The sequence below is a fragment of the Chiloscyllium plagiosum genome, chromosome 1 (genome assembly GCF_004010195.1).
Source record: "Chiloscyllium plagiosum isolate BGI_BamShark_2017 chromosome 1, ASM401019v2, whole genome shotgun sequence".
Taxonomy (NCBI): domain Eukaryota; kingdom Metazoa; phylum Chordata; class Chondrichthyes; order Orectolobiformes; family Hemiscylliidae; genus Chiloscyllium; species Chiloscyllium plagiosum.
The window spans coordinates 133,421,071-133,441,407 of NC_057710.1; the positions used below are offsets into that span (position 1 = coordinate 133,421,071).

Sequence of the window (20,337 nt, forward strand, 5' to 3'; positions counted from 1 at the left end):
AAAGAGTTTATAAATTTTATGCAAGACGGTGATCCAGTAATCTCTTCAGATCATCACTAATCTTCAAACATCTTTGAAGATTCTGTTCATATTTTAGCAAAATGGCAAATTCCACCACAGCAGCTGAAATAATTCAAAATATCCTAAAAGAATCAAAAAAACTCTGTATAAAACCCATAATATTCTAAAAAGTCAATTCATCTGAATCGAAATATTATTAGATTCTTTAAAAGGTTTTAGGATCGTAATTTGCAATGTCACCAGAAACTAATCATTTTCCCCTTGGCCCATACCCCACTGGTTTACCAAACTTTGTCAGCGTAAGTCCACTAGTTTTTGAGTTACAGGCCTGAATTTTTACAATGAATGAGAATCTCGCTATTGGTACAAAAATTGCTCTGGAGGCCATCTGAAAATTTGGAAATCCCTCCTCCAAATACACCCCAATATTTCTACAAAGTTGTGAACCGAGGCTAGTTCTTCATTCATGGGAATGGCTGTTTCCATATCTGAATTTGTATTAGCCAGACGTGGGAAATACAATATGTGCAGATTAGATCTGATATGAGCAGATCTAAACTTTTGGAGTTGTTTGAATAGATAAGGTATCCCTTTGGAGAGGTAAAGTACCCTTTTGGATATGGTTCTGCGACACCTTCAGAAAAAATCTGGGCCACGTGGAAGAAGTAAGCTGCCCTATATGGAAGGTCAAGTGTTTGACAGGAAAGGTCGGGTGCCCTTTCAAACAGGTAAATTGTCCTTTCACATTCTAAAGGTAGGCATGCATGTCTATAAAAAGTGCATGGACCTATTGGAATGTTCAATCTAAACTGTCCACACAGCTGTCAAAAGAAACTATCAAGCTCGCAAGGTATTTGAAACCTCTTCACCGAAATATTTAGGAAAACAAACTGTCTGGAATGTTTAAAATATCACTTCTTACTTTTCACTCTGCCCATTAACAGGAACCTGAAGGCTATCATTAATGGATTAGTGATTTATGATTTATTTCACAGCCTTCTATATGCATTGGGATGCATGCTATTTCACAGTTTGATTGCAGCTTAATGTATTTGTGAATTCTTTGAAATGGGACTATGAATTCCAATACTTGTTTTTTAATAAGGGACTTTTAAAAAAAAATGAGAGTATTTCTGTTCTTCAAAAAAAGCATATACTTCAATAGATATTAGCTAAGTTTATTTTACCTCATCTCAACATTGCTGAAGGTCTGCACATGGTGTGTACCAGGTGAGATGGCGTAGGGCATACGGCATGGGCATGGGTTGACTTGGAAATAGGAAATGCCATGGGTTGATAGGGCAAGTGTGTGGAAGATGACAGATGGGTTGGTGAAGGGCATTTCCTTTTATTTTGTTGCTTTTTAGAAGACCTTTGACAAAATGCCAATACTTGGAGGCAAAGTCTCTGCCCAAACAAGCTCTGCAATTGGCAGCCTCTGCGCTGTTTCCATGTTTGCCAGGCATGTCTCCCAGAAACCCTGTTCCCACACCTAGAACAAAAATCCAAGGTTCTCATCACTCTTACTTAGGTCAGGTTTGTTGACCCAGGGATTGTTCAGACACTACACTCCCAAAGCAGGAGCAGTAACTCAGGCTACATTGATTGGTTTGTCTATAATCAACGGGAGCCAAAGATTACCTCTATCCCCTTCAGTGGTCAATTGTTCAATGACAAAGACTTAGCTCTAGGTCATTCCTTGATTTCTGGAGCTTGAAGTGGCTTCATAATAAGAAAATTTCACTGGCATTCAGAACATTTGAGGTAAATTGAAATGATATTTAAAAAGGCAAAGTCAAAAATTAAGAAGGGATGAAGCAGCTTAAATAGCTAGACAGTCATTTTTAACTCTAGGAACAGGATGCCATATTTGTTATTCAAAGTGAGGTAATACTTATAATTATAAATTATATGAAATAGACTTACTTGGTATGTCTAAATTAGATTTAATTAGGTTAATTAGAAAGTGGACTTCTGCCAGTATTTAAAAAGCTACAAATCTTAACTACATACAAGCCACCATTTATTTACAAAATAGAACCTGTCATTATCTATAGTTATAAATTGGCTAAATTACAGGATAACATTTCTATTTTAATTCAATCATCACAAATTCCTGACATGCAGAAAAAGTGTACTCTGGACAATGTCTTTACTACTTCCTATTTCAGTTTGACACACACTTGATCTAAAAATACAATTCCAAAGTACTAAACACATTCAGTACACTAAATAGGCAGAACTTTAATCTAAATATAAACTTGTCTTCACTTATTGATTTTAAAAAGCAAGTATATTCCATTGAAATATTTTCATCTGAACATTTTTGAAGGATAGTGAAGCTTGGTTGAGGTCATTCTGAATCGAGCTCCAAACCTCCGCTGGAGGACAGCGTGACCATGTCAGCAATCTGACCACTGACAACCAATTAAAAGGCTACCACTGAGTCTGCTGTCCAATTCAGGGCAGTAAGCTGCCTTTCCACAATGCTATCTCAGAGGTCTGGTAACTCTATGCTCTTGGTAGTGTCACTGACGGAGCATAGAGTTGAAGGTAATTTTGCTGTGTAAATTGCCAATTTAGTAAATTGTGGTGTTAGGAGTACATATTTGTACTTAGTGACAATGTAGATTAAAACAAAATGATTTTTTTTTAAAAAGTTATTTGGACATTGTATGGATTGAAGAGTTTCTACCAAACAAAGCCAACAATTTAATCCGTGCTGCAGTTTATCCGATCTTGCTGCAAATCAAGTGATCTTGGAAAAACAGATGAGCAAAGCTTTCAAGGAGAAAATAGATGGGCTTTATTTCATTAATTACTGAAAGACTCTGGCTTTCAGAGTAGGAAGGGTCTGTGTACTCATGGCTGTGTAGCATCTTTTACTGGTGTTTGAGTTCTATTTTATGGACCCACAAGTCAAAACAAAAAAAAAGACACCTCAGAACCTGAATCCTTTTCTTTTGAAACTTTGTTTCTCAGCAGAAGTTCCTGGGGATCTGATAGAGTTTCCAAATGTCTGGTAAAACCCAAAGGACTGGGCTGTGACCAATCCCCAGATGCAATGCTAGGTTGGTTGGTATGTCATGACGTCCAAATTTGGTGTGTGTGTGTGTGTGTGTGCGCGTGGGGGGGTGTGGGTGTGCGTGTTTATAATTAAAGGCATTTAGTTTTAATTCTGCATCATAGTTTGGGCATTAACCAGAGTTCACCATTTGTTCTTATTTTCTAGCTTTCTTCATAATACTGGATTACTAAACTCATTAAAAGAAGCCTGCTGGGTGTTTATTTTATCTTGGGAGCATAATACAATACAGAAGTAATTGGTTATTTGGTAATGTAATTAACAAATTTACACTAATGGTGAGACTGGTGGAGTAGTCACTCTTGATTATCATCACACTCCTCCTATCACATGTTATAACAATGCTCTCTAAGAATGAGCAGAACAAAACAGTATTACATCCCACTAGGGTTGCATGCCCTAAATTAAATTCCGCTATTCCCAGTAGTCATACCAAATGTTAAAGTAATTGTTTTGAAAAGGTATACAGTGTACCCCAATTTACCTGGCTTTAAGACCTAGGTTGATAGTAAGTACACACCATTCTCCAGCACTAAACAAGACTTTTTTATTCAAAGTAATTAGACACTGGAAGATGTTGTGATACTTGAAAGGGTTCAGAAAAGATTTACAAGGATATTGCCAGGGTTGGAGGATTTGAGCTATAGAGAGAGGCTGAACAGGCTGGGGCTGTTTTTCCTGGAGTGTCAGAGGCTGAGGGGTGACCTTATAGAGGTTTACAAAATTATGAGGGGCATGGATAGGGTAAATAGGCAAAGTCTTTTCCCTGGGGTTGGGGAGTCCAGAACTAGAGGGTATAGGTTTAGGGTGAGAGGGGAAAGATATAAAAGAGACCTATGGGGCAACGTTTTCACACAGAGAGCAATACATGTATGGAATGAGCTGCCCGGAGGAAGTGGTGGTGGCTGGTACAATTGCAACATTTAAGAGGCATTTGGTTGGGTATATGAATAGAAAGGGTTTGGAGGGATATGGGCTGGGTGCTGACAGGTGGGAATAGATTGGGTTGGGATATCTGGTCGACATGGACAGGTTGGACCAAAGGGTCTGTTTCCATGCTGTACACCTCTATGACACTATGAACTAGAAGTTAAAAAAAAACTGCTGGTATATAACACTGCTAACTGAAACATTAATCCCCTCAAAATCTGCAACTCGTACACACAAAAATATGAAATTAGATTATTGATAAAGGTACAGAAAAGCTGGAAAGTCAGTGCAGTCATCTTTGCTTCTAATTCTGATATTATCCATCTTCAGCTAGCCAGGTCCTTAGTGTTGTTATCTTCCTCTGGTTTGGAAGTAGTACAGAAATGACAGTTTTACATGGAAAATGTCTGATTTATCAATTCAAAAGTCACAGCTCACATCAACTGCCGCAGGAAAGGTAACTCATTTTCTTCAAGTTAAACTGACTCTTTTTATTGCAGAGAACAGGCAGCTTCTGCTGGGGAGAACAACAGCACATTTTGTGTGTGCGTATACACGTGCACATCTGAAACTTGTTTCAGTTTCTAAACTGCTCTGTTAGCTGGGAACCAATTAGCTTCACATGTAAACAACTGCTCAGCTTCTGATCATCTTGCAGGAATTCACAGCTCCAAAAACAAAGTTCACAATTCCTCGCTGTGAAATTATGCAACCATTTTATTTAAGTTTTCTCTCCTTACCATCCACATTTTTTAAAAGACAAAATAAAAAAAGCAGTTCTTAAACCAGAGATTGAGACAGCAAATAAATGTTTGTTAACTGTTTATCTATTAGATTATTTGGGTGATTTGGTGGTGGGTTTTCTAAAACAAACAAAGCTATTTCGGGGCTCCTGATGGGAAGAGCCTGTGATTTTTTTCTGTGTAGTTTGTCAAATTGATGATTTGCTGGGTTTTTTTCCCCAAGAAAGGGGGTTGGTTAGGGCAGGGGAACAGCAGGCTGGTTTGTGCTTTCTATCAACTTGTCAACCAGAATGGTCTATCAATAGGAACAGTCAACAAACCTGCACACACAATTGTTACTGTGTAGGAGGTGGTCATTTGAACCAAAACGTCTACATTGTTTTTTTGCTAAAAAGAGCATTTTGATTAAATGCAAATATTCTGTTTTGTTTTTGGTCCCCCATACCTGCAATTTGATCCTATTCAATAATCATCTTCACTGCCTCAACCACAGTGCATTTTATATACTCCCTTCTCACTGTGAGAAGGTTTTATCGAGATCATCTTAGCTTCTTTTGTAAAACACTTAAAACTGTTCCCATTGTTCTCAGTCATTTTAGAAGCAGGAACAGTTCCTCCCCAACCATTCTGTCCAGGCCTCTTATGATTTTGAAAACTTCTATCAAATCTCCTTCTAAATAGCCTTCTCCTATCCAGCGGAATCACTTCCAACTTTTCCAATCTACCCTCATAATTAAATGTTCTCATTCCTGGAACCATTGTCATAAGCCTCTCTGCTCTCTTTTCACTTTATTCATATTATATTATAGCATGACACCCAGAAATGTTAGCAATACTTCAGCTGAGGCCAAACCAATGTCCTCTGTAAGTGCATCATTATATTCTTGTACACTTTGCTACTTTAATGAAGCCAGAGAACACTATGCCTTACTTACACCTCTCCTTACCTATCCTGCTACTTTCAATGACATACACACGCAGGTCTCTCTTCCACACTCTTTGGAATGGCACCCTTTATTTTGTACTGTCTCTCCATGTTTTTTTGCACCTCCCAATTCTGTGCATTTAACTTCATTTGCCACCTATCTGCCAACTTCACCAACTTATCAATGTCCTTTTGAAGTTCTATTCTGTCCTCCTCATAGTTCATAATTCCGTCCAAGATGGCAGCAGTGAAATGGCATTGTCTGTCCCTGGGTCCTGAGCCCAGGGCTCATCTGTTTCCATATGTCTTTTTTTCCTTTGTTCTTTTCTCTATTTTTCCTTTCTCAGCAGCAATGGTCCCCTTCACCGACAGTCATGAATGGCAGGAGTGGTTTCTTCACGGGGTGGGGGAGGAGAGAGAAATCAGCACTGGCAGCTTCCTTTACTGAAATGGCAGGAAGTGGCACGAGCAGCAATGTAAGCTAGAATAAGGCACCGGCTGCTTTGGGGGACACAGAGTGGAGTTTGAGTCCAGATTGGGGCTTGGTAGCTTCAGCAGCAATTGCAAAGCCAAGACTGGCCCAGCACAGACACATGGTGGTGACATCAGTGGAAGCTAGACAGTGCCAAAGAATGGCGAACGGCTACACGTTTCTAGCAGTAGCCGCAGCGTGGCTCCAGGACATGGCTGGGCCCGGGTACCTGACGGTGGAGGCAATGACATTCTGGCTGCAGCAGTGTGTGGGGATTTGGGGCACCTCAGTGTACGCAGACTGAGTAATGGGGATGTGTGGTTTATTTTTCTGGCAGCGAGGACTCATGGTGGTGGCAGGGGAGTGATCTAGATGTTTCCTTTTCTTTTGGCTGTTTCTTTTGTTTCTGCTCCTGTTTTTAATCCAGACTTTTGCACACTTGAGGTGGCGATTTTGTTGACTTTTCACTGTACCCCTGCAATCCTATACTCAAGTACACATAACAATAAAATCTAAATCTAAAATCAACTTTTACATCAACTGCAAAGCTTAAACTATCACCTGTGCTGAAACTGATCATTCACATTAAATCAGGAAAATGAAGGCTTCCAATACTGACCCATGTGAAACTCCAATTTAAAAAATACCCATTTGCAATTACTGTGTTTCCTGTCACTCAACCAATTTTATATCTACATTGTTAGGGTCCCTTTTATTCCATATTTTGTACATTTTTCCACAAGTCTGTTATGCTGAAAGTCCATGTGCACCACCTCAATTGCCTTGACCTCATCGAACTATTACGCATTCAAACAACTTGAGCAGCTTAGCTGGACATGATTTTTCCTATGCTGAGTCTTCTGAATTAGCCCACATTTTTTAATACAACTCTTAATTTTATTCTAAATAATTATGCCCAGAAATTTCCCCACCAGTGAAGTTGAAGTATCAGAGTAGCACTGTGTTGTGACCACTAATTGGTCAGATGACCATTCCCTCATAGCAGAAAAGGCTTAATTTCCTCCTGACATCTTCTCAGGTCTCCTTCCTCCCTGCTTGTCTCCAACTTACTACTAAATCCCATCACAGGAATTTCTGTTGAAGAGCTTATACCCGAAACCTTGACTCTCCTGCTCCTTGGATGCTGCCTGACCTGCTGTGCTTTTCCAGCACCACACTCAACTCTGATCTCCAGCACCTGCAGTCCTCACTTTCTAAAGCCCAGCCACAACTCTCTCAGTGATCCAGTATTAGAAAGGGGAAGTAGTACTCTGATATGCTAGTTCTGATATGCTAGTTAAGGATAACCTGAAAATAGTCATTTTGTACAGAACACCATTACATGACATGATGATACTCAACTCCAGCACACTCATGAGTAAGACCAATGGATATTCCTATGTCACCACAATGGATCTTCATGAGAGCCTAGAGTGGGCTGGTCTTATGCAAAATCTCATCCCACTCAAAGCCTGTAACTAACATTTCAACATGGGATTGAACACAGATACAAATTTATAATAATCATGAGTGGTTAAAAAAAAGTTGATAAAATATATTTCTTCTTTTGATATCCAGTGCATAATAAAGAGGAAACTGGTTTCTCATGTTTGAGAAATGTAGCTTTTTTTTCGTGAAAGTAAAAAGCAGCTTCAGCATTTTCTGCTGTTCCATTTCAGATTGAATAACCAAATGGGTAATTGTGGTGCTTAGAGATACATAAATTAGAAATCTGTCTCTTCAGTTTATAAGAACTCTGAACAAAGCATGAAATGTTGTAAACAAAGCCTTTCTGCAATTAATAGGATATCTACAATTCAAACATATAATTTACCTTCTGGTGTAAGTGTGCATCTGGTTCGGTTCTTTCCAGATGCACTAATGACAACCATCATTAATAATTTAAGGTGACTTTATCTCAGTTTGTGACTCACTTACAGGAATCAATTGTATCATCAAGTCAGCATCCTGCTTTCAGGCTGGAAATCCAATTGCATATCTTTTGCAATGGACATCATACCAATCAAGCAGATGCTTTGTCCTGGATGGTGTCAAATTGCTAGAATGTTATCGAAGTTGCACTCATCCAGGCAAATACAGAGTATACTTCTGAATTGTGCTTGTAGGTAGTGGACATACTTTTGAGATTTAGATGGTGAGTTGAATGCTGTAGGATTCCTGGCCTCTGACCTGCTCTTGTAGTCACAATATTTATATGGCTAGTCCAGTTCACTTTCTGGTCAATGGCAACACCCGCAGGATTTTGGTAGTTGGGGGTTCAGTGATGGCAATGCTATTGAATGTCAGAGGATCATGATTAGAGTCCTTCTTGTTGTAGATTGACATTTCCTGGCATTTGTGTGGTATGAATGTTACTTGCCACTTGTCAACTCAAACCTGGACATTATCCAGGCCCTGTTGCATTTGATAAAGGCTGCCTCTGTATCTTGGTTATGTCCCAGTATCCCCAGAGTTGGCACAAAAGTCAAAGATTTTAAGAAGTATGCAGAATGCCCTGGTTTACTGGTCTTTTAGACTCAGCATGGACCAGGTTTCTGTAGTTAACAAGAATGACTATTTATAAAAAATAAATCATTTTAGCTACAGATGAACAATTATGAACCATTGACATCTAACTCCACTTGTTAAAACGCTAACCCCTTTATACTTCTGCACACATATAAACACATGTACACATGCACAGGAAAGACAACAAGGAATTTATGGGTGAAGGAAAAGATTGGGAGGGCAGTTCAATGGTCCGCTAAGATGGTCCTTCTGGTTTGTTTGGATGTGCTGCTACTGTTGCTTGATGCTCCTTCTGCAGAGGCTTTCACTTGTTTGCAGGAAGCAAAGGATGACTGGTTCACACTTATAAATGCCTTACACTTATCACTTTAAAGTCACAGCCTACAGAAACAGCAAAGGGGAAATAAACTGTGCATCTTCTGGCTTGAGATGCCTTTTACTACAGAACCAAAACAGCTCCTTATCTTCCAGAGGTCAAACTTTCTACCAAAACATTCACAGCCCAAGCTATTTATCTACCTGGGAGTCAATCACATAGTTGTTTGCAGACAGAAGGCATTTTGTCATTAATAACTGGTCTGTGTATTGGTAACCAGCTATTTGTTTCCATCCATAGCATTATTCATATAACCTCATGACTCCAGCTCATCTGTAAACTAGGCTTCCACTACTGCTTGAACAAGCTGCATATACAGTTCTTACGAGGGTCCAGTTACTTGCTTTTAAAAAGTGTAACGATCCTTCAAATGTTTTTCATTTTTACAACAGTCCTTGTCCCATTTCAATCCATGATCAAAATCACACAAAAATAAAAAAAAATGGTCTTTACAATCCACAGACTCATGAATGTTGCCCGATGTTGTGCAATCACCATTGAACACTGTATTTCTGATCTTATGATGCAGAGAAGGTCATTGATGTGTAACCATCTTCAACTGCTGCAGAGAACATGAACTCCTACATAGATGCCCTCGAGCTGAGATGACTGACCTCCAACAATCACAACCATTTTATTATTTTGGCAGATATGACTCTAACCAATTCCCAGTGACTTTTCCTTGGGATGGAGCCCTACTTAAACAACCGCTCTTTTCTGACATTGAAGTAGTCTTCATTGTCATCTCGCAAGAAGAAAATACCATTCTTCTCGGGAACTTTAATGCCATAGTCAGTCCTGAATTTGACGTCTGGAGAGGAACCACTGGGATAAACAGTGTGGGAAAAAGCCAATATACTTGATGGATTAGTGTTCTCAGCATGGTCTCAATATAACTTTTGCTCCATCAGAAGGATAAATACAAAACCACATGGAGGTATCCTACATCAAATTACTGGCACCTCCTGGATTGCCTCACTGATTTAAACAAAGATCTAAATAATCCCTGCATCAACTGATATTGTGAGCATCTAACAGCCTCTGTACAGATGGGTGATGAAAATCAAACCAGCATCAAGATATCACAAGAAACAGAAGTCAAACAGGAAGATGATCAATAACTCAACCTTAAAGCAGTCCAACAAAATGCAGAATTGGTTTAACTAAAGTGATGCAGAAATGTGTGTCATCTTGGAACATAAATGAACAGCCTTCATTGCCTGATAGAACAATCCAAGGTCAAGTCTAGGCTTTAGCATTCCAACAGCTGAAGGCTGGCACCCAAAGACCAATTGGGAGGATAGTGGACCAATGGTGTAAAGAGAAAGCTTGAGGAATCCAACAGGAGACTGACCATCATGATATATGAAGCCATCTATAGGCAATGGTCAAATCACCCTCAGCTCAAAGGATGTGGTCTCTCTTCTTAAAAATGACAATGCTATCTTGCAACACCGAAAAGAATATCTCTCAACCCCTCACTCATAAATCCACATTGAGAGCTGATGCTATCCAAGACTATCCGCCAGTACCCCAGGGTGAAATCCCAGAAGAATCACCATTAGTGCCAACCACAATTAAACTGATGAAAAATAACAATGCCTGATAATTTTCTAGCTGAAGTATTCAAGGTTGGTGGGCATTTGCCCATATCAATGCTCCGTGAACTCATCCTTCAGATTCTGGAAGAAACCGAACTCTCCCCGACCCTCAAATTCAGCAATGTTTTAACTGTAGCTATCTTCAAGAAGGAAGATAATTACTGTGGAAGTGATTAAAATATTTTCATGTTGTGTATAGCTGGGCAAATAACAATACATTCATCTGAACTGTCTACTTCCTGTGGCTGATTAAATCCTCCCATAGTTATAGTGTGGTTTTAGACCTCCCAAGATGGTCTTTGTTACCAGACAGACCAATGGAAATTGTTGAAAACAGCAGAAACTCTTCAGTTCATTCATTGACCTGACCAAAGCACTTGATTCAGTAAAGTATGAGGCTCCCAATGGTTAGTGTGTAGGGGAAGATAAAGAAAATGCTTCAAAAGACTTTTCTTTGAAGCATTTGTCCTTGAAGCACAGCAGCATTGGCATTAATAACAGTGTGGAGCTTGATACCAATCCATTAAACTGACAACAACTTGTCCATCAAGCTGTATCATGGCTAGATAATGAGGCAGACTGATGGCAAACAAGGAAAGAAAAGGAAGCAATTCCACAATCTGGACCTCACTCTGTCACAGAACCTCCTGCCCATGTGCCTGGAGATCTGTAGGTCAAGAAGAGAGACAGCTGGTTCAGCTACAGAAAGACTCATGGCAGAAGCTCACAAAAGTATAGATAGCATCCTCGAATCAAGGGATAGCTGAAAATTGGATGTTCTAAAGTTGAAAGTCAATTTTGGCAGGAATATTGTTTACAATTTGATATAATGATGAACAATTCATACAATTCATCCAAACAGGATGTAGATTTTTATTTATATAATATGCCTAGATCAGAGGTGGGAACCTTTTCACATTGGAAGTTTGCATTATGTTAGTTATAACCTAATAAGGCCGCATCCAAGAAACTTCAATTATATATTCCTCAAAATTCACATTTTTTTTTAAATTGTGGCAGTCAGTCTGAGGATTATTTCGTTGAATTTTCTTTTACTCTCTGGTATTTTAAATACATTCATTTTAAGATTAAAATAAAAATAATAAAGGATGAAAGAAACATATTAATAAAAAATAAAAGATTTGTTCTGCAAAATTTGGATTCATTCAAAAGGCCACACACAGTGGCCTAGAAGGCCGCAGGTTCCCCACCCCTGGCCGAGATGAATGCCAAGCATGCAATTGAAAGACAACCAGTTGTGTTGTCAATAATTGAACTCTGACCTTGCTTTTCTATTAAATCACTTGTTACATTAAAAGACAATACAATCAGCAACAATAACTAAGTTAGAGTTTTTTTAAAAAAACAGCACTAAATGAAGCAATTCAGTCCATGTGCCTGTGCCAGCTCTTTAAAAGAGCTACTAAGTTTCTTAAAAAAAAAACTGTGCGCAGAATCCTATAGTTATGGCAGGTTTGAGTTACGGAAATGTCATAACGTATATCCAATCTCCCACCAGTTTGTAAATGGAGGATGAAGGCTAACAATTGTAATGTAGCAGCCACATTAAACCAAAGTTTATATCGCTAGCTTTGAAAATGAGGTTCTGCTCCAAATTATATATACTGAACTTAAATTGACCAATCGACAAACACCAAATGAAATATTATTAATTCATTAACTACAAATTAGCACAGTACAACATTTTTCTATCAACAGATATTTCCGAAATGATGGATTTAAAACAATTTTTTCTGTATCTTTCAGGAAAATATTAGAATCAAAATTTTCTGCGCCTGTGGCAATGTTTGCTTTGTAACTGGACCCTTTACATTGTCTGCAGCCCTTTAAAGAGGCAGACAGTAATGCAAATCAAAACTATGTTGGTGACACTGCGAATACTACAAAGAGCTACAAAGAAGTCTTCATTTCACAGCTGATCCTTCCACCAATTCAACTGACTATTTTTTGCCATTAAATTTTTTTTCCCCAGTTACTAACAATGAGTGAAACTGAAGTCACTGAAAATGTAAACCATTGTTAAATTGTCATTACTCCTCTAATTGAATCCGTCTGCTGGTTTCTATGCTTTTGACATTGTGGAAAATTCGAAGGAACACTATTGGGTAAGGCTTCAGATTGCTCGGGTCCTGGTACAATTTTTTGCCTTTATTGCCTCATCTCCATAATTGTCCAGTGCACCACACCATATCCTCTCTCCACTCTCAGCCATTAAAACCCTGACAAACCCAAAGGTCAGCAAGTATCCCCTCCCCCACCCCACCCAAGAAATGAAGGAAAATCCTGCTTAATCCGGGAGAAAATAAAAGCAGCCTTACATTGAATAATTTACTGATCAGAGTTAGAAAAACGAGGATTATTTTTCAAAGTAAAATTAGATGTTGCATTGTGACAGAAATGTATTAGATGAGCTTCAAGAACCAATTAAGTAGCCTTTTTTCATCCCTGAATTTTTTTTAGAAAAACCAATTGACCAAGCTGTACAGTTTAACACTTCAAGTTTTTTTTATCATTAACAATAATATTTTCAGGATGAGAAATGCTGTTTACTGTGACAAACACTATTGATAGAGGTTATCAAATTTCATGTTTATCTGGAGCAATAAGAAATCCAACTCAGCCATTTGTTGTTGATCAGTAGAATCTCAATGCTTAGGTACTTACATTTTCAAATTTCAATTCTATTCCTAAAAACAAAAGAGAGACAAAAAGACTTCTGTGTTCTGGTTTGGATATCACTAACAGTGAATGCTCACATCAGCCACAATACAGATGTTGGCAGATTAAGGTATTGCCATCTTCTATTTGAAAGAGATTGTCAGAAACCAATTCCTATATGAGGCAACTAGGTTCTTGTGTTTTATCTAAATACAACACAGTGCACCACTGCAAAGAAGACTGAGAAGTTCCTGAGTACCATGGTGGAGAACACAAAAATAATTTTCATTCCAATAAGAGTTGAAAAGACGACAAATGTAATCCAAAACAAATTATGAATAAATGGGATAATTGAATACATCAGCCCAAAATATAGTTGTCCACAGAGTCGGGGAATTGTTACAGCGTAGAAAAAGGCTCTTCAGCCCATTGTGCCTTTCCCAGTTCTATTATCTAGTACAAACCTCCTGCCTTTTTCCCATATCCCTTCACACCATTTCTATGCAAACAAGTTCTCTTGAATGCCTCAATTGAAACTGTTTCCACCATTTTTTAGACAGTGCAATACATATGCAAATCTCATCTCAGCCTTCTTCTCTCCAAGGACTACAGTCCCAACTTATTAATTCTATCCTCAAAGCTGAAGGTTTTCATACACAGAATTATTCTCGTAAATGGGCTCTGCACTCTGTCTTGTGCACAGACATCTATACTATATTGTGGCATCTATAATTGTACATAATACTTCAGATGAGGCCGAACAAGTGTCGTGCAGAAGTTCAACATAACCTCGTGCTCTTGAAGTCTATGACCCATTGATAAAGTTGAGAATACTATGTTTTATTAACTGGCCTCTCCACCCATTCTGCCACCTTTAATGGACTGTGCACACCAAGGTCCCTCTGTTCCTGCATCCCTTTTAGAATTGAACCCCTTATTTTATATTGCCTTTCAATGTTCTTCTGCTACAAGTGCATCACCACACACTTCTCTGCACTGAGCTTCATCTACCATTTTTCTGCTACTCACCAACTTGTCAATGTCCTTTTTGGAAGTTCAACAATGTCTTCCTCACAGTTAAAAATCACAGCTACCTGATGAAGGAGCAGCACTCCAAAAACTAGTACTTCCAAATAAACTGGTTGGACTATCGATATGATTTTTAATTTTGTCCACCCCAGTCCAACACCAACACCTCCACATCATGGCTTTTCACAGTTACAATTCCTTCAAGTTTAGTGTCATCTGCAAACTTTGAAATTATCTCCTCCATATCAAGATGTGGAGATGCTGGTGTTGGACTAGAGTGGACAAGGTCAAAAGTCACACAACACCAGGTTATAGCCCAGGTTATTTGAAATCACAAGCTTTCGATGATGCCCCTTCACCTGACCAAGTGTGACATTTCACCTTGTCCTCTGCATCAAGATTTGGCTCATTAACATAGATCAGGAAAAGGCAGGCTCCCAATACTGACCTCTGGAAAACTCTATTATAATCCTCCTCCAACCCAAAAAATATCCATTCATCATTATTTGCTTTCCTATCATTCAGCCAGTTTCATATCTATGATATTACTCCCTCTTTTCTTCCAAGACCCATACCTTTTCTCGCAAGTCCACTGAGTGGCACAGCATCAAACACCTTCGGGAAATCCACATATGCTATATCAGTGTTACCCTGACCAACTGTTCCTGTTACCTCTTCATAAAATATCAGCTAGTTAGTTAAACACAATTTCCCTTTTAAAAATTTGTGCTGACTCTTCCTAATCAATCCACATAGATAGGGGTGCATGGCAGCACAGTGGTTAGCACTGCTGCCTCACAGTGCTAGAGACCGGGGTTCAATTTCCGCCTTGGGCAACTGTCTGTGTGGAGTTTGCGCACTCTCCCAGTGTCTGCGTGGGTTTCCTCCGGGTGCTCCGGTTTCATCCCACAGTCCAAAGATGTGCAGGTTAGGTGAATTGGCCATGCTAAATTGCCTGTAGTGTTAAGTGAAGGGGTAAATGTAGAGGAATGGGTCTGGGTGGGTTGCTCTTTGGAGGGACGTGTGGACTTGTTGGGCTGAAGAGTCTGTTTCCACACTGTAAGTAATGAAATGTAATATAACACACAGAATGCTGTGAAATTCAGTTGGTCCAGCAGTATCTGTGGAGAGAGAAACAGAAGTAACTGAATCCAATATGCCAGGTTTGTAAAGTCATACCAGACTCAAAATATTAACACTCTCACTCTCTTCTCCACACCTCCCCCCCAACCCCGATGCAATCAGACATGCCAAAATCTCCAGCATTCTGTGTTTAATTCAGATTTTTAGCATCTGCAGTATTTTGCTTTTATTATAGAAGGAATAGTTAACAGAGTTTGTTTTCATTATTAGATCAAATGGCAGTACTTAGTGTAAGTCAGTACTTAGATTTTTAGATTACATTGTGGGCGGCACGGTGGCACAGTGGTTAGCACTGCTGCCTCGCAGCGCCAGAGACCCGGGTTCAATTCCCGACTCAGGCGACTGACTGTGTGGAGTTTGCACGTTCTCCCCGTGTCTGCGTGGGTTTCCTCCGGGGGCTCCGGTTTCCTCCCACAGTCCAAAGATGTGCAAGTCAGGTGAATTGGCCATGCTAAATTGCCCGTAGTGTTAGGTAAAGGGGTAAATGTAGGGGTATGGGTGGGTTACGCTTCGGCGGGTCGGTGTGGACTTGTTGGGCCGAAGGGCCTGTTTCCACACTGTAAGTAATCTAATCTAAACTTAGTGTAAGTACTTAGTGTAAGTCTGGAGAGCCAATAATAATGCACATTGCTTTTGGAGAAATTTAATCTCAACTTTAACAGTACCTCAAGTGGAACACAAAACATCATATTCCTGCTTACATAAAAACAGAAAGTGCTCAAAAAAACTTTAGAGATCCACAAATACTACCAGACCTGCTGAGTTTTTCCAACATCCACAGTATTTTGCTCTTGTAGTCCTACTTTCCGTGCTTCTCTCATCACTGCTACAACACACATTGTATGCAATATCACCTTTTCCAAAACAACCTAGAGCTATTTTAATAATAGAAGCGTTTTGCCATCTGAAACATTTACGAAGAATCCAGCAGATTATTCGAGAGGTTTACATAAATGCAGTAATATGGCAAAAGCCACACCTAAAGCATAACATTTGCACTTAACAAGAGCCAATTTGAGAATGAACAATGTCACCACCTTCAAAAGCAAACTATCACATCAGTTTTGATCGTGATCAGCAGTTCATGTTTTAATTTTCTCTTCAATGTTCAATATATTTGGATACTTAAAGTATATTCATATTTTGCCCTTCATGTAAAACTAAGGAGAGATACAAATTTCCATTACTGGGAGGAAGTGCACATCATAAAATGCAGCAGTAACAATAACACATGACAAAACAGTGTGGAAACAGACCCTTCAGCCCAACAAGTCCACACCGTCCCTCCAAAGAGCAACCCACCCAGACCCATTCCTCTACATTTACCCCTTCACTTAACACTACAGGCAATTTAGGACGGCACGGTGGCACAGTGGTTAGCACTGCTGCCTCACAGCGCCAGAGACCCGGGTTCAATTCCCGACTCAGGCGACTGACTGTGTGGAGTTTGCACATTCTCCCTGTGTCTACGTGGCTTTCTTCCGGGTGCTCCGGTTTCCTCCCACACTCCAAAGATGTGCAGGTCAGGTGAATTGGCCATGCTAAATTGCCCGTAGTGTTAGGTAAAGGGGTAAATGTAGGGTAATTAGGTGGCTTGCGCTTCGGCGGGTCGGTGTGGACTTGTTGGGCCAAAGGGCCTGTTTCCACACTGTAAGTAATCTAATCTAAAAACATGAAAACCAACCCTATGAATGCTAGCCATTATGCCTGAAATGGTTTGGTTATTGCCATCTAACAAAGTTTTGCCTTTGGAAGATTCAATCCAATCTGTAACATGTTCAATAAATAGTAAACCTATATAGTTAGTAGAAAAAAACAACACGTGACAAAGCACCTTAAGGCTTAAAATCTGGCATAACATTTTGCACTTGACTTGATGCTCATCCTTGAAACACTCTAGAGACATCCCAATCTCCTATTCTCTTAACCTGTTCCAAATTGCAATTCATATTTTTATTCAAAACATGAGATAAAACAAAAAAGGCAAATGTTTTCCATTTAGTTAACATTTTACAAATATCTTAAATGGAGATAAATACATGGTCTGTGTCTTTGTCTAATCGAATGAAGTCATAATTTCTCTTTACAGAACAGTAACTCTATAGTCTGGAATTCCTTTGGGTTAACCAGTAAATGTCATTGAATATTTTATGCTGTTTGGCCTTCAATTCATGATTTTCCACTTAGATCTGGTATGCTTATTTTCCAAAAATGTGAAAGAAAAAGCTCCTTTTCCCCAGTCACTACCTCCCCAATGTGACCAGCAGTGTGGACCTGCAGAGAGCACATTTCCTCAGCGCTGTTTGATTGCTTTATTTGTTGGAAGTCTCAATATTCACAATAATTTTACATATGAGCGCCAAAGCTACAGGGATGAGCCAGATTTGTATTGGTGATCCCTGGGTGGGGCTGTCTTTATTAACAGCAGAGTAAGAATTAATGAGGATCATCACACTTGATGGTCAAACAGTTATTTTAGTTACAAGAGTAATACTTGACCACTGACTTAGAAAGTAAACATCCAACTGCTTTGTATCACTGTGTTGCTGGATTTCTGGGGGTTCAGAATTGGGGAATATGAAACACAGAGACAGACAGAATTCTGAAGATGCCATAACAGCAAAAATAAAATCCTTGTTGATACAACCCTAAAAGTAATTAGTATAAAAATAAACAACTGAAATCTCTATTTTTCTCATGGCATTGTCTACCAAAATAAAAGGAAACAAGTCTGGCTTCAACAAAGCTACAGTAAATTTCTTATGCTTGTCACCACAGATTAAATTATGGTATTTGAAGGGTTATCACATGGTCACAGTATTAGTGTATTGTTGAGATAATGCCACCTTCTGTCCTTTAATCACGCCATGCATGTGTACATCTTTCTTAAATGGCATAAAAGATATTGACCATGATGTATTTGATAGATAAATTTTGCTCAAGCTCAAACAGCAGCCTGCAATGAAAGATATTTTCCTGAAATCTATCAATGCCATCTTTTATTATTGACTTCCACAGAGACTATGCAAATTGAGAAAACAGAGTTTTAAAAGGTGCAGTTCTGAAAAAATAGTGTGCTGCCTGCAAAATAACTGAAGTGTAAACATTGTATTGAATGGCATACAAGATACATTTTGAGCTGCCACTGCTAACTTATTTGTTTCTATCAGTGCTGGGGAACAGTTGAATGGTAAACAGCTTTAGAATCTCGGACCAATATCCAAGTTTATTTGATGTCTTCTAGGATTAATTTAAGACCCTCCATTGTTTCAATTTGATTTTAAGATGTCAGAATAGTACTGGCTGATTCATCCTTTCATTTTTTTTTGATTTACAACAAAATATATTTATATACAAAGCTGTTTTTTTTTTTACAAAGAAATCTCATTTCAGAAGACAGCAGTTTTAATCTCTTGCATTTATTCAAATAAAAACAAATTTCCCAATTCTCCTCCAAAGCATTTTACAATTCACATTATACTGACACACCTAAGTAACATTTCTATTCACCACATACAAGAAATCACTATCACCATCAGAAATACAATTTGATCTAAGTGCAGTGATTTAAGTCAAATTTTCTGAAGCAATTCTGTGATCACTATCAGCTCAATTATCTTATCAACACATTTCTAGTAGCTTCTCTGCTCACAGAATGAAACACACACATATATAATGATGAACTGAAACGCCTGCCTGGTCTCTAAGGGAGCAGATCTCTAGCATCCTTCTCCAAACCTTACTCGTAACAGTAATTTCCAGTCTTACCTTTTTAGGTCTCTTTCGCTTCTGACTGTTGCCATTGCACTTATCTCCAACATCATTTTTCTGGGCTTCATCACTCATTGTTTTCTACTTGTTTTTTTTTTTGGAAAAACACTGCACTCCCATCAAAATCTCTTGTCTGCTCACACCAGACAGACAGAGTGTGTTGTCACTCGCTGGAAGGAGGGGAGGAAGGAGGAGGAGTTGGGTGGGCAAGCATGATGACGTCTCCTTGGAAGCTGTAGTAACAAAGGTTATCTAAAACGTGCTGTTGAACTTTATTTAATGAGTTATAATCAGTCTGGCAATTTAAGCAGAAAGAATTACAAAGAACATTTAGGCTACTACATTGCATCTGTCGCTTCCTGCTTGTTAAATGCACCCAGAATAATTCCATTGTTTTTATACTCAGTATGGAGAGCAGCACAACCATTGAATCAGCACAAAAGGAAAATAATGTAGACACTGAAGATCCAAAATAAAAACAGAAAGGGCTAAAGAAACCCGGCAGATCTGGCAGTATCTGCAAAGAGGAAAATACAATTAATGTTTCAAAAAGGTGTTATACTGGTCTTGAAAGACTCAGAAGAATTTTTCACTGCCTCACATGGTTTTAGCAATGGTGAGAAAATTAAGAAAATACAGCTGATATCCAAGAAATAGATTTCCTACTTTTCCTTAGGGTTAAATGGCAAGTCCAGCCTCAGTGCAGAGGGTTAGTTACTGTCAGGCAGATGCTCAGATCTGACCAGAATCTGGGAATCTGTGTCCTTCCAATCAAGGGATTAGACCATTGTCAGTTCTTGCAGGTCAAGTGCAACCAGTTCAGGGGTTTCAGGTACACGAGTCAGGGTGCCATGGTGACATTGCTCCAGTGAAACATGCCATTCTCAGAGCTGTGCTATGAGGTCAGTGTAGGGCACATTCAATCATAACGATGTTGGCAATAAATGACAGGTGTCTTTTCAGACAGTGCCCATGGGGTCCTGGGAAAGTTGGAAGTTCAAATAAGGGGATGTGTTTCATTGGACTGGGTCAC

The 20,337-nt window shown here is 39.0% G+C and overlaps 1 protein-coding gene across 28 annotated transcripts in view; it reads right to left on the reverse strand.

Annotated features, from left to right (window-relative positions):
• Positions 1-20,337, reverse strand: part of ank2b (ankyrin 2b, neuronal) — an 892,118-nt gene that overhangs the window by 494,885 nt on the left and 376,896 nt on the right. The window contains exon 1 of one of the 28 annotated variants that reach the window (XM_043697326.1): positions 19,302-19,489. The exons of the other annotated variants lie outside the window; for them this stretch is intronic. Within the exon in view, the coding sequence (XP_043553261.1) occupies positions 19,302-19,379 (78 nt within the window). The 5' untranslated portion in view covers positions 19,380-19,489. Of the gene's footprint in view, positions 1-19,301; positions 19,490-20,337 lie in introns of those variants that run through there. 28 annotated transcript variants of the gene reach the window in all.